At 39.7% G+C, this 23,904-nt stretch overlaps 1 protein-coding gene and 4 non-coding genes across 5 annotated transcripts; 4 read left to right on the top strand and 1 right to left on the bottom strand.

Annotated features, from left to right (window-relative positions):
• Window positions 1-285: 285 nt before the first annotated feature.
• On the top strand, window positions 286-392 carry LOC141634983 (small nucleolar RNA R71). The gene has a single exon (XR_012539696.1). It is a non-coding gene; the product is annotated as a small nucleolar RNA R71 (small nucleolar RNA).
• A 1,529-nt stretch (window positions 393-1,921) lies between these two features.
• LOC141634982 (small nucleolar RNA R71) lies at window positions 1,922-2,028 on the top strand. The gene has a single exon (XR_012539695.1). It is a non-coding gene; the product is annotated as a small nucleolar RNA R71 (small nucleolar RNA).
• Window positions 2,029-3,557: 1,529 nt separating this feature from the next.
• On the top strand, window positions 3,558-3,664 carry LOC141634981 (small nucleolar RNA R71). Its single transcript, XR_012539694.1, has one exon. It is a non-coding gene; the product is annotated as a small nucleolar RNA R71 (small nucleolar RNA).
• Window positions 3,665-5,191: 1,527 nt separating this feature from the next.
• Window positions 5,192-5,298, top strand: LOC141634797 (small nucleolar RNA R71). Its single transcript, XR_012539518.1, has one exon. It is a non-coding gene; the product is annotated as a small nucleolar RNA R71 (small nucleolar RNA).
• Window positions 5,299-14,250: 8,952 nt separating this feature from the next.
• On the bottom strand, window positions 14,251-18,996 carry LOC141628248 (uncharacterized). Its single transcript, XM_074441413.1, has 3 exons — window positions 18,684-18,996; window positions 17,573-18,480; window positions 14,251-14,286 (listed from the first exon to the last, which is right to left on the bottom strand). Exons 1-3 carry the CDS (start codon window positions 18,994-18,996, stop codon window positions 14,251-14,253), a joined length of 1,257 nt encoding a protein of 418 aa, XP_074297514.1.
• Window positions 18,997-23,904: the final 4,908 nt, after the last annotated feature.

Raw genomic sequence — 23,904 nt, 5'->3', positions numbered from 1 at the left:
TTGAGTTGTTGAATGGAATCTTTAGCATCTCTTTCCGCCAATTGTTGTTGAAGCAAGGCAATTTGAGCTAGCAAAGCAGAGTTATTGGAGGATTCTTCTTTACCTTTAGGTGGCACAACTCGGGAATTGACATATTGGGCATCATGGACCGCCATAGATTCGATCGTGGCATGAGCAAGGTCGGTGTCAATTTGATCAAACCGCCCATTGTTGGCGGAATCAAGAATCCTTCGGGACTCGGCACAACATCCATTGTAGAATGTTATTGCAAGAAACCAATCATCAAGCTCATGATGTGGGCATTGCCTTTGAAGCTCTTTGTACCTCTCCCAAGCCTCATATAAGCTCTCAAGAGCTTGTTGACGGAATTCGGTGATTTGGCTCCTCAAAGTTTGAGTTTTCTCCGGTGGAAAAAACTTTTGGTAAAAAGCAAGAGCCAATGTCTCCCAATTGGTGATTCCCATGGCGGTGCGGTCAAGGCTATTTATCCAAAGCTTGGCCTTGTCCTTCAATGAGAAAGGGAAAAGTATTTCCCTTATTTGGGCTTGGGTGACGCCTGTTTGACGGATCATGGAGCGCTTCTTTGAGAGGATTTCCTTCATAAACTTTGCGTAGGAGGGGACTTGGGTAATCAATTCCATAAACGGGATGGTGACTTGCAAATTCTTACAAACTTCCAAAAATTTAGCAAACTTACCTTCCTCCTTGTGCTTTGCTAGACGATGGGGAAATGGTACTTGAACAACTTCCTTGGGAGGAGCATCCTCCACATCTTTTTCATTCTCATTCTCCTTAGGATCATCCACTTTCTTTGAAACGGCATCACTCTCCTTAGCATTAGGAGAGATTTCTTCAACAACCACCTCATCACTTTCCTTTGGCATAGGAGACCCAACATATTTGGCATCAAGCTTGCTCTTCCTCTTTAGCATCAACAATCGATGAGGGAATGACACACGATCTTTAACAATAGGCTCTTCACTAGCCTTCCTTTTGTCATTTCCCCCAAGCTTAGCCTTTTTAACAACCACCTCTTCATCCAAAGTCATGGATGACCCATCATAGCTTGAACCACTTCTCAAGGAAACAGAATTAACGGTTTCATGTGGTTGCTCACCTTGGGGAGGTAGTTGACCATTGTTCCTTTGAGAGCTAGAAGCTGCTACTTGAGCCACTTGTTGTTCCAACATCTTGACCGCGGCACTATGAGCTTGATCATTTTTTTGAATTTGAGGCAATAATACCCTTTGCATTTGGATTATCATGCCCTCGAGCTTACCAACTCCTTGATTGTTTTGTTGGCCATTTTGTGGTGGATTTTGTTGGAAATTGTTTTGTGGGGGCCTTTGTTGATTGATAACCCGGTGGAGGGATATACTTTTGTTGTTGAGGAACATAGGCGTTTTGTTGTGGTGGGGGTTGAGGGTTGAGCACATTGTTGCTATTGTAAGACAAGTTCGGGTGAAATTTTGTATTTGGGTTATAAGTGTTGGAAAATGTACCCGGTGGATATGAAATTTGTCTAAAGGCTTGAAAAGCATTTACCTCTTCAATGGGGGCTCGGCAATGAGCGGCATAATGACCCGCGCCTCCATAACCGTCACAAACAATGATTTGGCTCGTTGAAGACATAACATTGAGTTGTTGAATGGAATCTTTAGCATCTCTTTCCGCCAATTGTTGTTGAAGCAAGGCAATTTGAGCTAGCAAAGCAGAGTTATTGGAGGATTCTTCTTTACCTTTAGGTGGCACAACTCGGGAATTGACATATTGGGCATCATGGACCGCCATAGATTCGATCGTGGCATGAGCAAGGTCGGTGTCAATTTGATCAAACCGCCCATTGTTGGCGGAATCAAGAATCCTTCGGGACTCGGCACAACATCCATTGTAGAATGTTATTGCAAGAAACCAATCATCAAGCTCATGATGTGGGCATTGCCTTTGAAGCTCTTTGTACCTCTCCCAAGCCTCATATAAGCTCTCAAGAGCTTGTTGACGGAATTCGGTGATTTGGCTCCTCAAAGTTTGAGTTTTCTCCGGTGGAAAAAACTTTTGGTAAAAAGCAAGAGCCAATGTCTCCCAATTGGTGATTCCCATGGCGGTGCGGTCAAGGCTATTTATCCAAAGCTTGGCCTTGTCCTTCAATGAGAAAGGGAAAAGTATTTCCCTTATTTGGGCTTGGGTGACGCCTGTTTGACGGATCATGGAGCGCTTCTTTGAGAGGATTTCCTTCATAAACTTTGCGTAGGAGGGGACTTGGGTAATCAATTCCATAAACGGGATGGTGACTTGCAAATTCTTACAAACTTCCAAAAATTTAGCAAACTTACCTTCCTCCTTGTGCTTTGCTAGACGATGGGGAAATGGTACTTGAACAACTTCCTTGGGAGGAGCATCCTCCACATCTTTTTCATTCTCATTCTCCTTAGGATCATCCACTTTCTTTGAAACGGCATCACTCTCCTTAGCATTAGGAGAGATTTCTTCAACAACCACCTCATCACTTTCCTTTGGCATAGGAGACCCAACATATTTGGCATCAAGCTTGCTCTTCCTCTTTAGCATCAACAATCGATGAGGGAATGGCACACGATCTTTAACAATAGGCTCTTCACTAGCCTTCCTTTTGTCATTTCCCCCAAGCTTAGCCTTTTTAACAACCACCTCTTCATCCAAAGTCATGGATGACCCATCATAGCTTGAACCACTTCTCAAGGAAACAGAATTAACGGTTTCATGTGGTTGCTCACCTTGGGGAGGTAGTTGACCATTCTTCCTTTGAGAGCTAGAAGCGGCTACTTGAGCCACTTGTTGTTCCAACATCTTGACCGCGGCACTATGAGCTTGATCATTTTTTTGAATTTGAGGCAATAATACCCTTTGCATTTGGATTATCATGCCCTCGAGCTTACCAACTCCTTGATTGTTTTGTTGGCCATTTTGTGGTGGATTTTGTTGGTAATTGTTTTGTGGGGGCCTTTGTTGATTGATAACCCGGTAGAGGGATATACTTTTGTTGTTGAGGAACATAGGCATTTTGTTGTGGTGGGGGTTGAGGGTTGAGCACATTGTTGCTATTGTAAGACAAGTTCGGGTGAAATTTTGTATTTGGGTTATAAGTGTTGGAAAATGTACCCGGTGGATATGAAATTTGTCTAAAGGCTTGAAAAGCATTTACCTCTTCAATGGGGGCTCGGCAATGAGCGGCATAATGACCCGCGCCTCCACAACCGTCACAAACAATGATTTGGCTCGTTGAAGACATAACATTGAGTTGTTGAATGGAATCTTTAGCATCTCTTTCCGCCAATTGTTGTTGAAGCAAGGCAATTTGAGCTAGCAAAGCAGAGTTATTGCAGGATTCTTCTTTACCTTTAGGTGGCACAACTCGGGAATTGACATATTGGGCATCATGGACCGCCATAGATTCGATCGTGGCATGAGCAAGGTCGGTGTCAATTTGATCAAACCGCCCATTGTTGGCGGAATCAAGAATCCTTCGGGACTCGGCACAACATCCATTGTAAAATGTTATTGCAAGAAACCAATCATCAAGCTCATGATGTGGGCATTGCCTTTGAAGCTCTTTGTACCTCTCCCAAGCCTCATATAAGCTCTCAAGAGCTTGTTGACGGAATTCGGTGATTTGGCTCCTCAAAGTTTGAGTTTTCTCCGGTGGAAAAAACTTTTGGTAAAAAGCAAGAGCCAATGTCTCCCAATTGGTGATTCCCATGGCGGTGCGGTCAAGGCTATTTATCCAAAGCTTGGCCTTGTCCTTCAATGAGAAAGGGAAAAGTATTTCCCTTATTTGGGCTTGGGTGACGCCTGTTTGACGGATCATGGAGCGCTTCTTTGAGAGGATTTCCTTCATAAACTTTGCGTAGGAGGGGACTTGGGTAATCAATTCCATAAACGGGATGGTGACTTGCAAATTCTTACAAACTTCCAAAAATTTAGCAAACTTACCTTCCTCCTTGTGCTTTGCTAGACGATGGGGAAATGGTACTTGAACAACTTCCTTGGGAGGAGCATCCTCCACATCTTTTTCATTTTCATTCTCCTTAGGATCATCCACTTTCTTTGAAACGGCATCACTCTCCTTAGCATTAGGAGAGATTTCTTCAACAACCACCTCATCACTTTCCTTTGGCATAGGAGACCCAACATATTTGGCATCAAGCTTGCTCTTCCTCTTTAGCATCAACAATCGATGAGGGAATGGCACACGATCTTTAACAATAGGCTCTTCACTAGCCTTCCTTTTGTCATTTCCCCCAAGCTTAGCCTTTTTAACAACCACCTCTTCATCCAAAGTCATGGATGACCCATCATAGAACCACTTCTCAAGGAAATAGAATTAACGGTTTCATGTGGTTTCTCACCTTGGGGAGGTAGTTGACCATTCTTCCTTTGACAGCTAGAAGCGGCTAGTTGAGCCACTTGTTGTTCCAACATCTTGACCGCGGCACTATGAGCTTGATCATATTTTTGAATTTGAGCCAATAATACCCTTTGCATTTGGATTATCATGCCCTCGAGCTTACCAACTCCTTGATTGTTTTGTTGGCCATTTTGTGGTGGATTTTGTTGGTAATTGTTTTGTGGGGGCCTTTGTTGATTTTGATAACCCGGTGGAGGGATATACTTTTGTTGTTGAGGAACATAGGCATTTTGTTGTGGTGGGGGTTGAGGGTTGAGCACATTGTTGCTATTGCAAGACAAGTTCGGGTGAAATTTTGTATTTGGGATATAAGTGTTGGAAAATGTGCCCGGTGGATATGAAGTTTGTCTAAAGGCTTGAAAAGCATTTACCTCTTCAATGGGGGCTCGGCAATGAGCGGCATAATGACCCGCACCTCCACAACCATCACAAACAATGATTTGGCTCGTTGAAGACACAACATTGAGTTGTTGAATGGAATCTTTAGCATCTCTTTCCGCCAATTGTTGTTGAAGCAAGGCAATTTGAGCTAGAAAAGCAGAGTTATTGGAGGATTCTTCTTTACCTTTAGGTGGCACAACTCTGGAATTGACATATTGGGAATCATGGACCGCCATAGATTCAATCATGGCATGAGCAAGGTCGGTGTCAATTTGATCAAACCGCCCATTGTTGGCGGAATCAAGAATCCTTCGGGACTCGGCACAACATCCATTGTAGAATGTTATTGCAAGAAACCAATCATCTAGCCCATGATGTGGGCATTGCCTTTGAAGCTCTTTGTACCTCTCCCAAGCCTCATATAAGCTCTCAAGAGCTTGTTGACGGAATTCGGTGATTTGGCTCCTGAAAGTTTGAGTTTTCTCCGGTGGAAAAAACTTTTGGTAAAAAGCAAGAGCCAATGTCTCCCAATTGGTGATTCCCATGGCGGTGCGGTCAAGGCTATTTATCCAAAGCTTGGCCTTGTCCTTCAATGAGAAAGGGAAAAGTATTTCCCTTATTTGGGCTTGGGTGACGCCCGTTTGACGGATCATGGAGCAATAGTCACAAAAGTTTTGCACATGCAAATTGGTATCCTCCAAAGGACTTCCTCCAAATTGCTTTCTCTCCACAAGGCTAATGAAAGCCGGTTTGATCTCGATGTCCGGCGCGGTGATTTGAGTGGTTGTGATTCCGGCCGGAAGCATGGCCGCGGTGGGCTTTGAATGATCGGAAAGTTTCACCATCTTTTTGGTAGTAGATGGTGATGGTGGTGGAGATGATGAACTTGAAACCTCCTCCTCTTCAAGAACTTGTAGATCGTCTAAGTAAGACTTTCTAGCACTTTCAACTTGTACGGGTGAGGTGGCTTCTTTCACTTCCTTCCAAAATCGTCGTCTTCTCCTAAAGGTTTTCTCGGGCTCGGAATCCGGTGAAAGCAATTCTCCACTACGAGAGGACCTGGGCATAAGACAACAATTTCTAGGAAAATGATAAGTAACGGTCTCAAGGAACAAGTGTTCCTCAAGACAAAGAAAAACAAGATAGAAATCAACAATTCAAAAAGCAATAAAACCGTTTCTCCGGCAACGGCGCCAAAATTTGATAGGCTTATCGCGTACCTATGCAAAGATAAATTCTCTAAACAACAAGTTAATGTAGCAATAGGGGTCGAACACAAGGAAACGGGAATTACTTCGTGAATTGCTATGGGTAGATTTTTATCAAGGTCGATTACGATTTGGTTTGGTTTGGTTTTTTGATGAATGATAATAATAATGATGTAAAATTATATAATAAAAGAGAGTCTAAGGGGTTCGGGTCACACATGCAAAGATAAACATATGATCATGATAAACTTGGTACTAACAATATTGTCAATTGCTTAGGCTTAAAGATACCCATCTTACAATATTAGCATCAACCATAGACCGGGTCCTAGAGAAACTCTCGTCCATGACTAGGTCGTCCTACTATGCATGCTTAGTCTAATTCAATTCCGTGCCTCTCGACTTATAGAATGAATAAACAAACTTAATCAATTGAATAGGGCCCTAAACAAAGATTAAACATTGTTGCACAAGCATGTGATAGAAGCAATATGAACAATATTATTATTAACTTATTTTATCATGTTACATATTTGATTATTGCATGGCTCCCCTAGCCCTTAGACTAAGAGAATTAGCTACTCATACTAAAATGTAAATTGCAAACTAAATTATAAGAAATGCTAAACATGGTTGTATGATTTATATGGATTTGATAGTATAACATGTAAAAGGAATATTGCTAATGTAAAATTAAGTACTTAATTGTAAACTATGTGGTAACTAAATTAGTAATGTAAATTGCAAACTAGAAATAAGAATACCTTAATAGATAATAACTTGTATAGAAGAACAAATTGTAACCAAATGCTTGAATGTATAAAATAACCAAATGTTTAAGAACCAAATGCTTTAACAATATTGAAAACAAAATATGAAAACTAATGAGAGAATTATAAAGCTTGAGGCTATTCTAAGATGGAAATGGGACGTGAAATTGGATGCCCAAAGCTTTGGAACACCTCTCCTATTTATAGGAGAGGAAGAAGAAACGTAAGCATTGAAGATGACTATGGCCCCGATCGGGGTTGCATGGCCCCGATCGGGGTCGTGGTTATCCGGGCATTTTCTCTTAATTCCTCACTTAATTGCGTGAGGAATCCAATGTGCGTGATTAATGACCCTTAATGCACCCGGGTAAATGCTTCATCTAACATCTTTAGAGCTCCCAAAAGGCATCCTAAGCATGTTGGAATCTTATGCTTTCCAACTTGACTTGGACTTGAACATTTGGGCTTTGACTTTGTTTGTTGGCAACTTTTGCATTGCTCATACTAATCCATCAATTTCTTCATGCAAAACCCAATCCAATGCTCCATGCTTAGTCCAACACTTTGTCTTGTTTAGCTTAATGAACTTAGTGTATAAAATGATAGGAAAAAACCTCTAAATGCTTAGATTCCTACAAAAACATGTTAAGACAAGCAAATACACTAGAACAACAAATATTAGCTTATGACACTATAATAAGTGCTAATTAACAAATAAAATGGAACTAATATAGGGGATGAAAGTATATAAAATATGCACTTATCACTAGGTCTGGACGGTAAATACTGGGTTTGGACGGTGCCGGGGTGGCCTGATGGGTTGACCGGAGTAGAGGAGGAATGTGAGTGGTGGGCTAGGGAGGGGGGAGTGGGTGGTTATTGATGGGTGTGTGAATTGTATTGGCTTTTGGGTGAGGGGATGGAAAAAATGATAAGGGTAAAATGAATATCAACAGCAAACACATACAAATCTGCAAGAAAATTAATACCCTTGGAGCTAAAAACACACACTCTCTCCGTTCCGGACCGTTGGTTAAATTTTATATGGTTGATTAAAATACACCTCAAATGTATTAACGGGAACGCATGGAATTCAATTGAACAGAGGAAGTACTAAGAGTATTAAACATCAGGCACCCTTTGACATTCAGCCATTCTAGAAATGACTTTATTTGACATTTTCGGCCACTCTAGAAATTAGTTTAGTCGTCCATTGTTGAAAGCACTCCTGCCTTGGTACTTTGGTAGAGTACCAGTACCACTATGGCTGAAGGTATTAGTGGAGCCACAAGAACCAAAAATGCATAAAGCAATAAGATGTTAGGTGTTTCAGAATCGTACAGTGTGACACAGTATGCAACCGCAAGTGTTCCATATAATGACTTCAATTACACAAAAATAAACGAATATACACTACAAAGTTTCTTGTTTTAAGGACCCATAGGTAAAATTCTCTAATAGTCGCAGGCAAAAAAAATAGCCTCTCTGGTGAAATTGTCAAACAATTTGCAGGAACTGGTTTAGCTACTAACGGAACTGGAACGATCCACCGATTTGATCATTAGCACATGATGGAGGATTGATTCACTTTTTTAGGCCGATGATCATATCAATGGAACCGTACCTCACCTTTACTAATTGGATAACTATCCTACTTGAGAAATTTGGGATCCTCACATGATAAATGTAAAGGAAGAGATGATATATGAAGTATATTATTAAAGCAATTGTTTAATGCATATGTAACTTATCCATAAAGGGTAGAAATAGTGTCATCGTACATCAACATTTTGCATTTGCAGCTGCAAAGTGAATTTCCCTGCTCAGAATCTGAGTATTTGGCTTAACAAACAGCATGGTCAGACAAAACATCAGAAAAGAATAGTATGTGCAGGATGTCTGGATAGCTGAAAAATTATTTGAATAAAGAAAAAAACACTGACCTGAAAATCAGCAGTCATGCGCTACTTAACAAACTCATCCCAATCCTCTTGCGTCAGTTGTTTGTACTTTCCAACTGGACTTTTAATAGCGACTTCTCCATCAGACTTTTATTCCCCATCATCAGACTTTTTTTCCCCATCATCAGACTTTTCTTCTCCATCATCAGACCTTTCTTTAGGGAAAATGTAGGTGCTTGTCATCCTCGTCTTCAAATCCTTAAATCTATTATGCACAACCCTTAAAATAAACTTCTTTTTGTCATCCTCTAGATTCCATGTTTTCTGGAAAAAAAAAAAACAAGGGTAATGCTACTAATGATCTAACACAAATTTATTAATTCAAATAATCATAATGCTAATAATTTACTACCTTCGCACAACGCCACATTGTATTTCTCTCACCATTTGTTACATCTTTCCAACTTTTAATGATCCTGATATTTCGCGCCAACATTCCCATATCAGACCTAAATTTCTTCAACCACCGTCCATAAGGCTGACCAAGCTCATTAAAATCAATACGCAGTTTCTCTTTTTTCTCATTTTTCGTTTGGTCTTCTGCATTCTCAGTATTACTAAGAATCTCTTCAAAACTTTGTCCCGTTGACGGACCCCACGTCTTCTTTTTTGGACGCGAATCTTTATCTCCATTTTTAACCATATTGTGGACCTGAAACTAATTAAAAAAAATTAATATGAATAAATGAAGAAAAATAACCTCATACATAAATGGGAGTAGCATTGGAGATTCAAATAACAGCTTAATAAAAAAATTAAAAAAATGAACATAAAGATAAACGGGTCATCAATTAGTAAAGGATGATGAAAAACAAAAACGATGCAATCTTCTGGTATGCTTGCATTTTCCTAGTGGCAGTCTTTTGCTTCTACTCAATTCATTAATACAAATAATGACATTTAAAAAAAAAAAAAAAAAACAGAGCCGAAATGTGTGAAATATTAGCTGATAGCATTACTTCATATAAAAATTTCAGTTCAAATAATTATACATCAGCGACGCAAATGACATAATGACATAATAGTCTACAAACTAGTTTAAAAATCAACGAAGGATGTTATTTTTTATTTGGAGTTATCAAACCATAATCCCTCATCATGGTCATCTCGCATATAGACTTCGTCACGTAGTACTTGCGAATTTTGATATGTGGTCGAAAAAGGAGAAAGTTCATCAACTTGATCATACTCTTCTTCATCAACAACACAATCTACGCCAAGAATGCGTCTTTTACCATTACGAACAACTGACCGTTTCTTGTCTAAAGGATCCTCGATATAGAAAATTTACTTTGCTTGAGATGCTAGAATATAGAGGTCGTCTTTGTGACTTAGAAAATTGAAATCTACTAAAGTGAAACCCTTATCATCAACATTAACTCCCTTATCACAGTCGGCCCACTTACATCGAAATAAGGGTACTGAAAAGTCATGATAATCAGGCTCCCATATGTCTTCAATTACCCCATAATAAGGCTTTGTTATATCTACTGGTTGTTTACCCTTTCCTACATATTCAACTGACGATGCCATAACTATAACGCCGCTATTTTGCATCGTACTTTTCGCATCCTAACGATTTGTGTAAAAGCAGAACTCATTGATATCATACCCTTCATAAGATATGATGGTGACCTTGGGGCCATATGCTAACCATCTTAAGTTCTCACTTAGGTCACGTGTTGTGTCTGACAACTCTATCATCACCTTTTCTTTAAACCATTGTACAAATGTCCGATTGTCTTCACTTGCCAACCAAGCTTCACGTTTATGTGGATTTTTTCTTTTTATTAAGGCAAAATGATCAATTAAATATGGATGAACTTCAGTCATATGTTGCAAAATATACATATGTTCCTTATCAAAACAAGCACGGTCAACTGTAATAATTTTTTTTCCCAAAGTTCCCTTCCCTTGAAGTCATCCCTCGTGCCTAGAGGTAGGGAGTCCGATAGATTGCACACTGGTCAAGTAATCTTGGTAGAATCCAAGTGTCTCACAAGCAATAGTTTCTTCAACAATGCTAGCCTCAGGTCGATACCGATTCTTCACTCGCCTCTTATATGTCCCTATCTCTTGCTCCATAGCCCACATGTTTCTGACGAACACCGGGCCACAAAGTTTGATTTCTCTAACCAAATGAATGATTAAGTGAACCATAATGTCGAAAAAACTGATGGGAAAGTACATTTCAAGTTCGCAAAGTGTCACAATAGTATCAGCTTGTAGCTCATCTAAAAACTCCCGATCAATGTCCTTAGCATTAATATCACTAAAGAATCTGCAAAGCTTAATGATCACCCATGCGGTACCTTCATACCCTTTAAAGACTCATACAATGCCATCTACTCCTTCCTAGATAGAGTTGTGCAAGTCGGGGGTAAGTAGGTATGTTTCCCCTTTTCAACTGGTTTTACCTCGAAACGCCCCCTAGCAACTGATACGTGCCTAATGTATAGTCTTTTTAGCCTATTTTATGCACGTATTTCTATGCTTTTCTCGTGGTTTTATGCTACGAAATGCCCCGAATATGCTACTTTGGGTTATTTTGTCTTATTTGCAGGAATGAGCCATAAAGTAGTAGATTCATGCCTTTTACCGTCCGTTTAGCATGCATTTGGAGGAAGAGATAATTTGGAGCGGGAAATATTGCTGCCTTGGGATGCGTGAAGCTATTTCGGGAGCTAAAAGGCCAAGTCAAAGACCAAATTACAAGACCAACACGAGCTGGAACCAGGAACCACTCGATCGAGCCTTATCTTTTGGTCGATCGAGTAAACAGACGAAGGAACTGTTCGATCGAGTGGCCAACTGTTCGATCGAGTGGCCAACTGTTCGATCGAGCCTTATCTTTTGGTCGATCGAGTAAACAGACGCAGGAACTGTTCGATCGAGCAATTACAAGGTATTGGGCCTCAATTTACGTTAAGCTTAGATTAGGTTTATGTTTTGAGGCTATAAAATAAACCTAAGAGGAGGACGTTACTTCACTCCCTCTTCACCTCTCTAATTACCTTTTCTTCGGTCACTGCTACTGTTACTTTTGTTCTTTCAATTCCGGATCATTTATTTCAGTAATCCTTTCTTCCCTTTTCTCTCTTTAATTTAATTTAATGTTTATTATTTGTTCTTTCTTTATTTCTTGTTCTCCCTTAACTATGCGTAGCTAATTCCCCTAGTATGTTAGGATTAGGGAAGCCGTGGTAGCGATGTTTTAATTGACTTATATAGAATAGTCTTGCGATAGGAATTGTATTAGGCAATTTAATTGTTATCCGGTCGAATGAATGCATGCAGGAGACCATAAATTTAGTTAACCCCGACCTAGATCGAAAGATTGGAAGGGAAGGCTTGCTTAATTACAATAGGGTATTGCAGTGAGGGCGAAAGTTAAGTTGTTTACGCTCTAGGGCGGTTTAAGGACCGAAAGGTGACGACCATAGCTCTTCTTATCAATAGTCTAGTCGCCTTAGTATTCCCGATAGTATAAGATCTGATAGTTGCCACGGTAGACCGACTCCTAGCATACTTCCTTTCTCTTATTTTTAATTTCCTTTATTCCCTTCTCTTGCCTCTAGTTTCAGTAGTTTAGTTAGTTCACAATCAATTCAACCCCCATTTACGTGACACCGACAGACCCAAATTAAACAGATAGATAGCAACTTAGCCTCCCTGTGGAGATCGACCCTACTTACCGCTGACTTCTGTTAGTAGTAACTTAGGTATTTATTTTTGGTACAAAACGACAGTATCAAATTTTTGGCGCCGTTGCTGCAACAAGGCTATCAACAGCCTTGTTATTTTTCTCCACCGCAACCAACCCCTTCACCTGCTAGGAATGATGAGGTGGAAGAACTGAAGTCAACAATAAATGCACTTGCACTACAGTGTCATAATTCTAGTGCGGAATTTGATAGCCGTATGAAGAAGCTAGAGGCTCGGTGTGATCAATTAATTACCGAGCAAGAGCAATGTGAGACGGTGTATGCTATCAACACCGACACCATTCCGTTTCATGAAGATACCCCGGAGGATGATTTAGACGAGTTTTTGGAATTAATACTTGCTGCGTGCAATGCAGACACTCGATCGAGTGAAAAATCAACTCGATCGAGTGAACTTCTTCATCCCATCACTCGATCGAACGAAGCTGGAAGGGATCACCACGATCGAATGACTCGGATAATGTTCGATCGATCAACTGCTGGAAGGAGAACCTCGATCGAAACCCACAAAGTCTCATTTCGATCGAGCACGGTGAAGAACAAGATCTGGATCGAACAGTCTCTGTGACTGTTCGATCGAGCAATATGAGTGAAGAAAGCTCTCGATTGAGTAATGTGATACCTCGATCGAATTGTCTTGCTATGGACAGCACTGATACGTCAATAATGCCTATTTCTAATGACGATAAAAAGGAACATATAGTCAACTCCTATTCTGTTCAAGTTCCTTATCCACAACAATTGCTACCACACCGTGCATTCCTGGACCGTATCCGAGATCTCAATGTCGCTGATCACTACAAAGCGATGATTGCCCAGGTACCCTCGTATTCTGAATTTAATGGTCAAATTAATTGGTCTAAGAGGGATATTAGTGATGTTAAGACGGTAATGAATGTTGCTATGACTGAAGAGTGCAGCGCACTTCTTCGAAATGGGACCTTGCCCAAAATGTCCGACCCAGGTCGTTTTTCTATACCATGTTCAATAGGGACCCATTCAATTGATAGTGCTTTATGTGACCTAGGAGCTAGTATTAGCGTTTTACCTTTGTCTCTTGCCTTAAAATTTGGGTTGACTAAGTTCACACGCGCTAAAACGACTGTTCAGCTAGCTGACCATTCTTATGTACGGGTCAAAGGAGCTTTACATGACGTACCTGTTAGGATCGGGAATTTCTTTATTCCCGTAGATTTTATTGTCTTAAATATACCCGAGGACCGTAACATTCCCGTTATTTTGGGAAGACCATTTTTGTGCACTGCTGGCGCAATTATCGATGTCGGGGTTAGGACACTTACCTTTCAGGTCGGAGGGGAGGACTTGGTTTTTACTAAGTCTGATGACCCTAGGGAACCCATGCACATCACGCCATGTGAGGATGTCCCTCATGAAGAGTCCTTTGATATACCGTCTGATAGTCCTTCCGAGTCACATATTGTCGCTGCTGTTGTAACACCTCTGCCCCATTCTGGGAGCGAATTGGAGGAACATTGCTTTGTTTCTCTTTTTACAGGTCTTGACAAGTTCACAGACCCGAGAGGCGAGATGGGTGCTCTGAGTCTGGAATCTGGAACTGCCTGGATAGACGACCCAGGAGGAGGTGTTGATAAAGCTACACCGTCTAGGAAAAAGCTGCTTGATGAGGTGATAGATTGGGACCCTGGATCTTTGTGGGAAGTCACTTTGTTCTTACATTGCCAAGTCATGGAGGCCGGATGTCCGCTGACGATTCTTTGAAGCTACCGCGTCGATCGAGGCCTAGTAGTAGGCCAATGATTTGTGCTTTTGGATGATCTGGAAAAAGGTCGTGCAGGACCTCATAAACCAGCGCTCTCCGGGAGGCAGCCCGGACTGTTTTATTGTACTTTTGTTGAACTATTTATTTCTCTTTAGCTTTTTGTTAAACTTTATACGCTGTTTTGCGAACTTCCCATGCTTTTCTAGCTTTGGTATGCGTGTTTTTGCAGGACCAACTACTCGATCGAGTGGTTTTGTCCTCGATCGAGCACTTTTTGGGGCAGTTTTCACTCGATCGAGTGATAATTGTCCTCGATCGACCAAAAGCAAATGCACGTTTACTCGATCGTCCGGTTTTCTGCTCGATCGATCCTTCCCATTGCCAGTTTACTCGATCGAGCTGTTCCAAGTGCTCGATCGAGTAGTTTTGACTCCCAGCTGATGTTTTCCGTCTATGGAGCTACTGATTGACTTTCTTTGACCTCCCATGTTCATGGTCGGTTTGGGGAGGTCCCTCTATATGACGTTTTGTAAGTTTTCCGACTCCATTTATGCTCTTCCCTTCAGTTTGCATTTCTTTCCCTATTTTTGGTACAATGAGGGCATTGTACGGTTTGGTTTGGGGAGGTATGCATCCATATCTGTGTCTGCATGTTTCTTGCATTTTTGCTTGCACGTTTATTTATTCTCGCATGCATTGCTGTTTTAATTAATTCAACAAATCATATAAAAATCATAAAATTCAAAAATTTTCAAAAATTTCATGTTTAAATTGAGTCGGAACGTTTGAACATTGACGCTACTTTGAATCCTTACTTGAGCCCTGCATATTCTTGACATTTAGTTGGCATGATTATGTGCACAATCTACGAGTTTTTGTTTCTCTCTTATCTGAACGAATAGACTTGATTCATTATGTCGGCAAGCTACATTACATTCTGAGGTTAGAGCTTTATAAACTGGTGACATTCATGACCGGTTTCATTTAGGATGTGAGTAGTACTCTCTTTAAGGCATGTAACATTAATTTGCATAAGCATGAGTCTAGTCTTCTTAATACCTGTATGCATTCGGTCTGTGGATGGTGACACATGTTAGGAGAGGCAGTTCCCCTTATTTCATTTCACCCGTGAGCCTCACATAGCCAAATTGCCTTTTTGTCCTATTAACTACTTTCTATAATACTTCCTACCCTAGCCGAGCTAGTAACGAGTAGTTGTTGGAATGTGCTATTGCAATAGGGTTATTTTATCTGATTTCAGAGGATGGTGGAAGAATCAAAGGGAATGAAATAAAAGAATTGTTGAGAAAAATGAAACGAAAAATGAAAGAAAAAAAAAACGAAACAAGAAAAGAAGAAAAAGAAAGAAAAAAAATCATGTGAAAAAGAAATGAGAATTGTACAAAGATTTTCACTCCCTAGTCTTATTTATATCTTATGGGGAGTTGACGATTCTTGGTGTTCTGTGAGTTTAGTGCATGATTTTGCACCGTTTCATCTTGCTATATTGAGTACGAAGTTGGGATGCAGTTTATATTTGGATTCGTTGTTGCTAGCCTGGCTATTAACCCCACATATCCAAATTCATCTTAGCCCCTTCTTACCCATTACCTCACTTACCCAAATGTAAGTCCTCGGCGTGTGTCTTGGTCATTAGTATGGTTGGAATGCATATGTACGGTTGTAGAGACTTTATTCATGTTAACTGCATGCATGTTCTTATAGGTCGAGTTAGGTGAGTGTCTTACTTCTTTCTATCTTTCATATATATACTCACCTTGTGCCTAATTTTGAGTGACGAGCGACCCGTGAGAGTCCGATATCTTTTGAATCTTGCAAGGTCGACGGTTCAGTAAGTTTGAAACATTGATTTAACTCGTTTGTACTTCTCATTTGCCACTTTGTCATTTTGTTGCATTAAATCGGTTTTCGTGGGTGATTTGTAGCTGATGCGTTGGTCCTGTTCCACTGTTGTTTCTTAGTTGCATTCATATTTGCTTGGGGACAAGCAAAGGTTTTGTTTGGGGAGATTTGATACGTGCCTAATGTATAGTCTTTTTGGCCTATTTTATACACGTATTTCTATGCTTTTATCGTGGTTTTATGCTACGAAATGCCCCGAATATGCTACTTTGGGTTATTTTGTCTTATTTGCAGGAATGAGCCATAAAGTAGTAGATTCATGCCTTTTACCGTCCGTTTAGCATGCATTTGGAGGAAGAGATAATTTGGAGCGGGAAATATTGCTGTCTTGGGATGCGTGAAGCTATTTCGGGAGCTAAAAGGCCAAGTCAAAGACCAAATTACAAGACCAACACGAGCTGGAACCTGGAACCACTCGATCGAGCCTTATCTTTTGGTCGATCGAGTAAACAGACGAAGGAACTGTTCGATCGAGTGGACAACTGTTCGATCGAGTGGCCAACTGTTCGATCGAGCATTATCTTTTGGTCGATCGAGTTAACAGACGCAGGAACTGTTCGATCGAGCAATTACAAGCTATTGGGCCTCAATTTACGTTAAGCTTAGATTAGGTTTATGTTTTGAGGCTATAAAATAAACCTAAGAGGAGGACGTTACTTCTCTCCCTCTTCACCTCTCTAATTACCTTTTCTTCGGTCATCGCTCAAGTTACTTTTGTTCTTTCAATTCCGGATCATTTATTTCAGTAATCCTTTCTTCCCTTTTCTCTCTTTAATTTAATTTAATGTTTATTATTTGTTCTTTCTTTATTTCTTGTTCTCCCTTAACTATGCGTAGCTAATTCCCCTAGTATGTTAGGATTAGGGAACCCGTGGTAGCGATGTTTTAATTGACATATATAGATTAGTCTTACGATAGGAATTGTATTAGGCAATTTAATTGTTATCCGGTCGAATGAATGCATGCAGGAGACCATAAATTTAGTTAACCCCGACCTAGATCGAAAGATTGGAAGGGAAGGCTTGCTTAATTACAATAGGGTATTGCAGTGAGGGCGAAAGTTAAGCTGTTTACGCTCTAGGGCGGTTTAAGGGCCGAAAGGTGATGACCATAGCTCTTCTTATCAATAGTCTAATCGCCTTAGTATTCCCGATAGTATAAGATCTGATAGTTGCCACGGTAGACCGACTCCTTGCATACTTCCTTTCTCTTATTTTTAATTTCCTTTATTCCCTTCTCTTGCCTCTAGTTTCAGTAGTTTAGTTAGTTCACAATCAATTCAACCCCCATTTCTGTGACACCCTGACAGACCGAATTAAACAGATAGATAGCAACTTAGCCTCCCTGTGGAGATCGACCCTACTTACCGCTGACTTTTGTTAGTAGTAACTTAGGTATTTATTTTTGGTACAAAACGACAGTATCAGCAACCATGTCATATCTAGCTTTGACCCCATCCTTTGTCTTATTAGGCATGTTCAACAAAGTGCCAATGATACTATCAAACACATTCTTCTCTACGTGCATGACATCAATATAATGCCTAACCGACAAGTGCTCCCAATACGGTAGGCCCCAAAAGATGGACCTCTTTGTGTGGTACACCCGATCTGGTGGAGGTCTGTACGGTTTTCCAAATTCTGTGGTGATGTTCATAACTCGTTTGTGATACTCTTTTCCACTTAAAAATAATGGAGCCGGCCGGTGCTCAGTTTTACCGTAGAATGCCTTCTTCCTCTTACGATAATGATGATTTTCGTGAAGAAATCGATGACTACCCGGGTATACATATTTCCCGCAATTCTCCAACCATTCAGATTCAGTGTTATCACCACATACGGGGCACCCCTTGTCAGTCTTCGGCCTATAAACATAAAGGTTTCCATAAGCCGGGAAATCATTAATTGTACAATATAGCATAGCATGCATTTGAAAGTGTGAGCCGCTAGCTGCATCAAACACCCGCACACCAACATTCCATAACAATTTCAAGTCTTCTAATAGTGGAGCCAAATAAACGTCTATGTCATTACAAGGTTGTTTAGGACCCGATATTAGGAGCGTAAGTAAAATGTATTTATTCTTTGTTGTAAGCCAAGGAGGCAAATTGTAAATTATTAGCATTACTGGCCAGCTGCTATGTTGGGTACTAAGAGTCCCAAAAGAATTAATTCCATCGGTACAAAGCCCTAGTCTTAAATTCCTAGGCTCTCCACCAAAGTCAGGAATGGTTCTATCAATTGTTCTCCATTGGGATGCATCAGCCACATGTCGTAGCTTACCATCTTTATTTCTCTCTTCGTGATGCCACACCATATATTCTGCATCTTTTGGATTTGCAAAAAAAACCGAATAAACCTTGATTGGCAAATACCATATTCTGCTTTACATCGTGGACACTCATCTAAGTCACTATAATCTTTCCAGAACAAAATGCAGTCATTTGGGCAGGCATGAATTTTTTTGTAAATCGTAGCCAATGGACACAACACTTTCTTACATAGATAAGTATTAACTGGAAGCTCATTACCTTTTGGTAACATTTCCGATAAAAGTTGCACTAGAGCGGTGAAACTCTTATCACTCCATCCATTTGCCGCTTTCAAGTTATACAATTTCAACACGGCTGATAAACGAGTGAATTTGGAGCAACCCGGATATAACGGTTTCTTAGAATCATCAACTAGCCTCTGGAAAATTTCCGGACATTCTATGAAATCTTTTTCTAAATCATCCATCATTTTATCAGTATTCTCACCCTCTACGTTGTTGTCCTTATCATGACTATCATCGTTATCATTGTCCACATTAATCGGAATTTCATTAAAATCCAAACCATGCATCTCAAATTCATCTACATTATCAAACTTGTTCCCCTGATTTACAGCGTTTGAGGTACCTTGATGTCATTTTCTTTCTCTTTATGCCATATACACACATGATAATCAGGTTTAAAACCCTTCATTACCAAATGATTCTGCATTTCCTTTGCACAACTTACCTTTTTCCGATTGTTACATACGCTACACGGACAAATGAGATGCTCCTCATCCCCATGTTAGTTTTGATGTGCAACAGCATGGCTGATAAATTCATCAAGCCGTTTAAGAAAATAGAAATCTCGTTTCCCATACATCTAATTCCGATCCATACCCAGCATATAACACCGCGAAGAAAAGAATAATGGCTTATATTAGAATAATGGTCAGACCCAGTGACAGTGACAGTCCTGGAATATTTTTTTATAAATAAACACCGAGAAAAGTATGTATATATTTTCCGTGGAATAATGAGAATGATTATAGTTGAGTGCAGCAGGTAAGAATATGGGATTATAGTGGTGTAGTGGTGTGGCAGAGGTTGGAGACTCCTTGGAACCTTTTGAGTAATTTTTATTTAACTATTCCAGGTTCTCGGCCAGATTACTAATTGGAACCTTGGAACATGTGACGATATTAAAACAGAAACATTAACATCAAAACTGAAATTTTTATAGACACGACCTTATGTCGGCCAGATTACTAATTTAGGGTAAAAATTTACATTAAGCATATGAAAATTATTAAACCAATTTTTAAGTGCTTAATAGCTAATATAACTAGAAAAATTATAAAAACCATTCGTTAAGTATACGAGTAATCAAGTATTTATAAAGTGGGGCCTTTTTAAGACACTCGAGGGTTAGGAAAAAGGTAGAGCAAGAGACGTTCCCGGCTTGAGTCTACTGCCAAAATAGCTATTTCTCCCAAAGTATTCCTCCACAATTACCATTTTAATAAAGTATTATCTAAACTAACCACATCTAGGATGAACAAAGATATTATGTACTTAAACTAAACCACTTTAATTAAAAAAACCGAAAAAAATTCAAAGTAGATAAACTAAACCGGTTAACCCTAATTTAAAATAAACTATACATACACAAACCCTTAAATTTTCACCCAATTCAACGATTATAAGTCTATATACATAATTAATGATTTTTTCTTGTCAAGACACAGTAACCACGTAGTGAAGTATTCTGCTAATCTCAACACAACACAATTAAATTATTGATCACAAATTCACAATAGCAATTATCTCGAATTTTTTTCTTAAATGGGGTTCTAAATGAAAATAATTACAAAAATGGGGCTCATTCCAAAATATTTACACGGAATGGGTCCACACAATCATTATATTTTTTTTTTTACAAATTAAGTAACTACTCGCGGAATGATACATCGAGTAGTTGGAAATTTGGAATTAACCACCTACTTGCTATCTCACTTAGCGAGAGGTTAGCAGGCAGGAAAAAAAATAAAAGCAAAGCAGTGTATAAAGCAAGGAGGTCGTTGTGTTAGTCTTCTACAAAAGTTTCTTCTTTCCGTTAATATAGCATGACAACTCGCTTTATTTGCCCCCACACACTCACTCTACCCTCGCAGCTCACTCTATCCTCAAACTAATTGTTTACTAATTCCCAATTAGGAATAAAGAAGGTGGCATGCTAGGGGTGGTGATGTGAAGCATGTTGTTGATGTGAGTGAAGGTGAGGTGTGGAATGAGCATGTGATAGTTAGCAGAGGCTAGGTGCCAGAATTGTGTGTATATCACTCCCTTGCATTGAATATCCCCAAAGAAATTGAGTGAAGATAGAAAAAACTACAGAAACTACTCAAACCAACCAAACAATGTCAAACTAGCATGAGACTGTTTCACAGTTTATTTTTTTAGGTGAAATGTTAGTAATATTGTGGAATTTTTTTTTTCAAAAATAGGGCTCAAAACCAAACTATTTCTCACTTTAGGGTTCATTTCAAACTTGTAACACCCCGGCCCAAACCGGGTCGGGAGCGGTTACTTATGATAGCTCACCAGGCTGTGTACATGGCCCACAGATCAACACGGGTCCTTTATAGAGCATTTTGTCCTCACTCATGCGCATCCCGGAAACCTTCCCAGGAGGTCACCCATCCTAAGACTACTCCCAGTCAAGCACGCTTAACTTTGGAGTTCTTTCGCATGGATGACCATAAAAGAAAGTGCACTTTGTTGATATGAGTAGTACTTCCAATCCCTTTAAGCACTAGTCATTTAAGCCTATCACTGGATCTCTTCAATTACCGTGGGGTGTTACAAAACTATTTCCTCCCAATGGGTCCACGTCATCATTTTTCGTTTTTTTATCAAATATTTTTGGTAAATCGCTAGTTAAAGTAGCGATTTAACCTTTCTACAATAAAACGCTATTTCAAGTAGCGATTTCACACTCCTATGTCAAAAGTATAGAAATAAAACAATAATATGATAGATTGGGCAAAATCGCTAGTTGAATTAGCGATTTGCACCAAGCCACCACTGTACAGTACCACACATCCAATCTCTCTCTTAAACCTGCACCTTAATCTTAAAATATCATGACAAGTTAACAACAATGCTATCCTCATTGCTCCACATAATCATTATTCATTTTTCACTAGCACAACTACAGGATAAACCCACCAATCTTTGCTCAATACAAAGCGCAAAAGACCATACATATGGGAGAATTGGAGATTCAAATTTACGCTTTTACGAGTTATCATAAGCCTGCACCTTAATCTTCTCTGTCTATCCTAAGTTTCTAACTCACTCATGATGATTTCTATTTTTTGCATCGTTTTTATTGTTGTTTTTTCGGTTCTAACAGAGTATATGCTAATTTTACGGGTTATCAGTAAAAATACTACTTGTAGCATGAATAAACAGTATCACTCATACTTCAGAGTCGAGACAAAAGGTAGGGTAATATGGTGCTAAACATCACCTGGAATAAATTGACAGGCGTTGTAATTAATATGCTTCTTGTATCAACGGTTCCTATGTACAAGATTAGACCGTCTCATGATTTTAGAACGAGGAGCACATAAAAAGGGCACTATTTATTTTCCTTGTTTTCTTGCTTCCTCAATATACTGTTTTGTGCAAGCTTCTTAACCTTGTCACCATCCTTCATCAGAAAATTGGCATTTTTTGCTTTAGTGTGATATTTCATCACTTTATCAGTTGTTTTCCCTACTGCCCATCTCTATTATTCCACTGTGATCACCCCACTCTTGCAGCCTTATATGCTTCCAACTAATGTTAATCAAAGGCTTTATAATTGTTAAAATTGAGGGTTCCTGAAATAATACCCTTAATTCTTCACTTTATCAGTTGTTTTCCCTACTACCCAAATTTCACATTTCATATTTCTGCTTCTCCAAATACCATAACTGACCCCAACTAAAGCAGCCAGTACTACTTTCCTAAACAGTATAGACGTACCTCTCAATTTCACAGTTTAAAAATCACATAAATAAACGAAATTGAAATCTGAAAAAACATATACACGCCACCACGTAACGGATTTAGGCAGGCATGAATTTTTTTGTAACAGGTGATCTAACAGCCTGATGATGTCAATTAAGAATACAATTCCAATTTATTTAAGCATGTAGATAATAATAGCTAATTTTTACCACATAAAGAAGACAATCAATAATAGCTAAACTCAATGAACAACAAAATAAAAAGACGTAAGATGGGTAGCAACGAGCATACCTAATACAGACGATCGAACAATTATCAACGCTATAAACTTGATAACCGACGAACAACAACACGATGTTGGTGTTAAAGGGCAGCGAAGAAGCTGGGTGGCGATGGCAGAACGACGGTGGCGACAGCAGAAGCATGACAATAAATAACTGATTCTCGACGGCGGCGATGTCAGAAGCACGGCACGGGAAGACCGCTTTGGTGGCCTGTGGTGGGGTGCGACATCAGCACGGTGGTGATGGTGCGATGACTGAGCAGCACGGTGGTGGTGGTGGTGGCGTTTGGTTATGTGAGGAAGAATAAGGGTTTTATTTGAATGTAATTTGCGAATGAGGGTTTTGAGTATAATTGGAAATGATCAGATACGTAATAGCGAAGTATCAAGAGTTTGCTTTTTTTTTTTAATTATTATCATTTATATCGGTTTAAAATAGAACCGATGCAAAAACACAATGCTAAATAAGTCGGTTATGTTAGACAACTGATGTATTTGATAAAATACATCAGTTTCTAAAGAAATCGATGTATTATATACGTCAGTTCTGTCTAAAAACAGACGCGAAAAGCTTGACTATAGGGCGAAAATGGATTCCAACCAAAACTAAGTGCTTTTTGGGTCAGTTTTAGTACAACCGACGTAAATTGATAGACGCAATAGGTGTTTTTTCTTCTAGTGTCCAATGCGCTAGTGGGGGACCGCAGCCGTTCCCACCTAAGCCCCACTCATCTTTACCGAGCGAAAACCCATGTTCCTTAATGTGCACATCCCCTCTTGTAGCGGGTTCCATAAGAGGCGAATCAAGGGCATAAATCCACTCCCACAAGTGACTCCACTCAGCCGAGGGCGCACCTCGCGAACCACAGATAAACAACAACAACCAACTACAATATCAACAATACCAATTCAATTACAATATAAACAAATGCCATTAACCAACAACCAACAACCAACAACTATCTCACGATCATGTAAAATATAACTGGGTAGGAAACCCTACATGGAATACAATCACCACAATCCACACAACAACAGATCAGAAACGCTCCTCTACGAAATCACATTCTATCAACATATAATCATACAATCACCATCTAATACCAATGATACTCCCAAAACCCCCAAATTACCCATTTAGGGTTTAACCAAAATTAACGAAACGATATAAAAACTGTACTAGGATCTTACCCAC

The sequence above is a fragment of the Silene latifolia genome, chromosome Y (genome assembly GCF_048544455.1).
Source record: "Silene latifolia isolate original U9 population chromosome Y, ASM4854445v1, whole genome shotgun sequence".
Classification (NCBI taxonomy): domain Eukaryota; kingdom Viridiplantae; phylum Streptophyta; class Magnoliopsida; order Caryophyllales; family Caryophyllaceae; genus Silene; species Silene latifolia.
This window is presented reverse-complemented; position numbering and strand designations above follow the sequence as displayed.

What these genes read in the sequence shown, in the direction of transcription:
- LOC141628248 (XM_074441413.1), bottom strand. Translation starts at nt 18,996, where the DNA reads ATGCATGGTTTGGATTTTAATGAAATTCCGATTAATGTGGACAATGAT. An exon ending in ATCGGAAATGTTACCAAAAG is followed by an intron (nt 18,481 to 18,683) that starts GTAATGAGCTTC and finishes CAAATCCAAAAG; the next exon opens with ATGCAGAATATATGGTGTGG. An exon ending in ATGACATGGTTGCTGATACT is followed by an intron (nt 14,287 to 17,572) that starts GTCGTTTTGTAC and finishes ACCTTTTTCCAG; the next exon opens with ATCATCCAAAAGCACAAATC.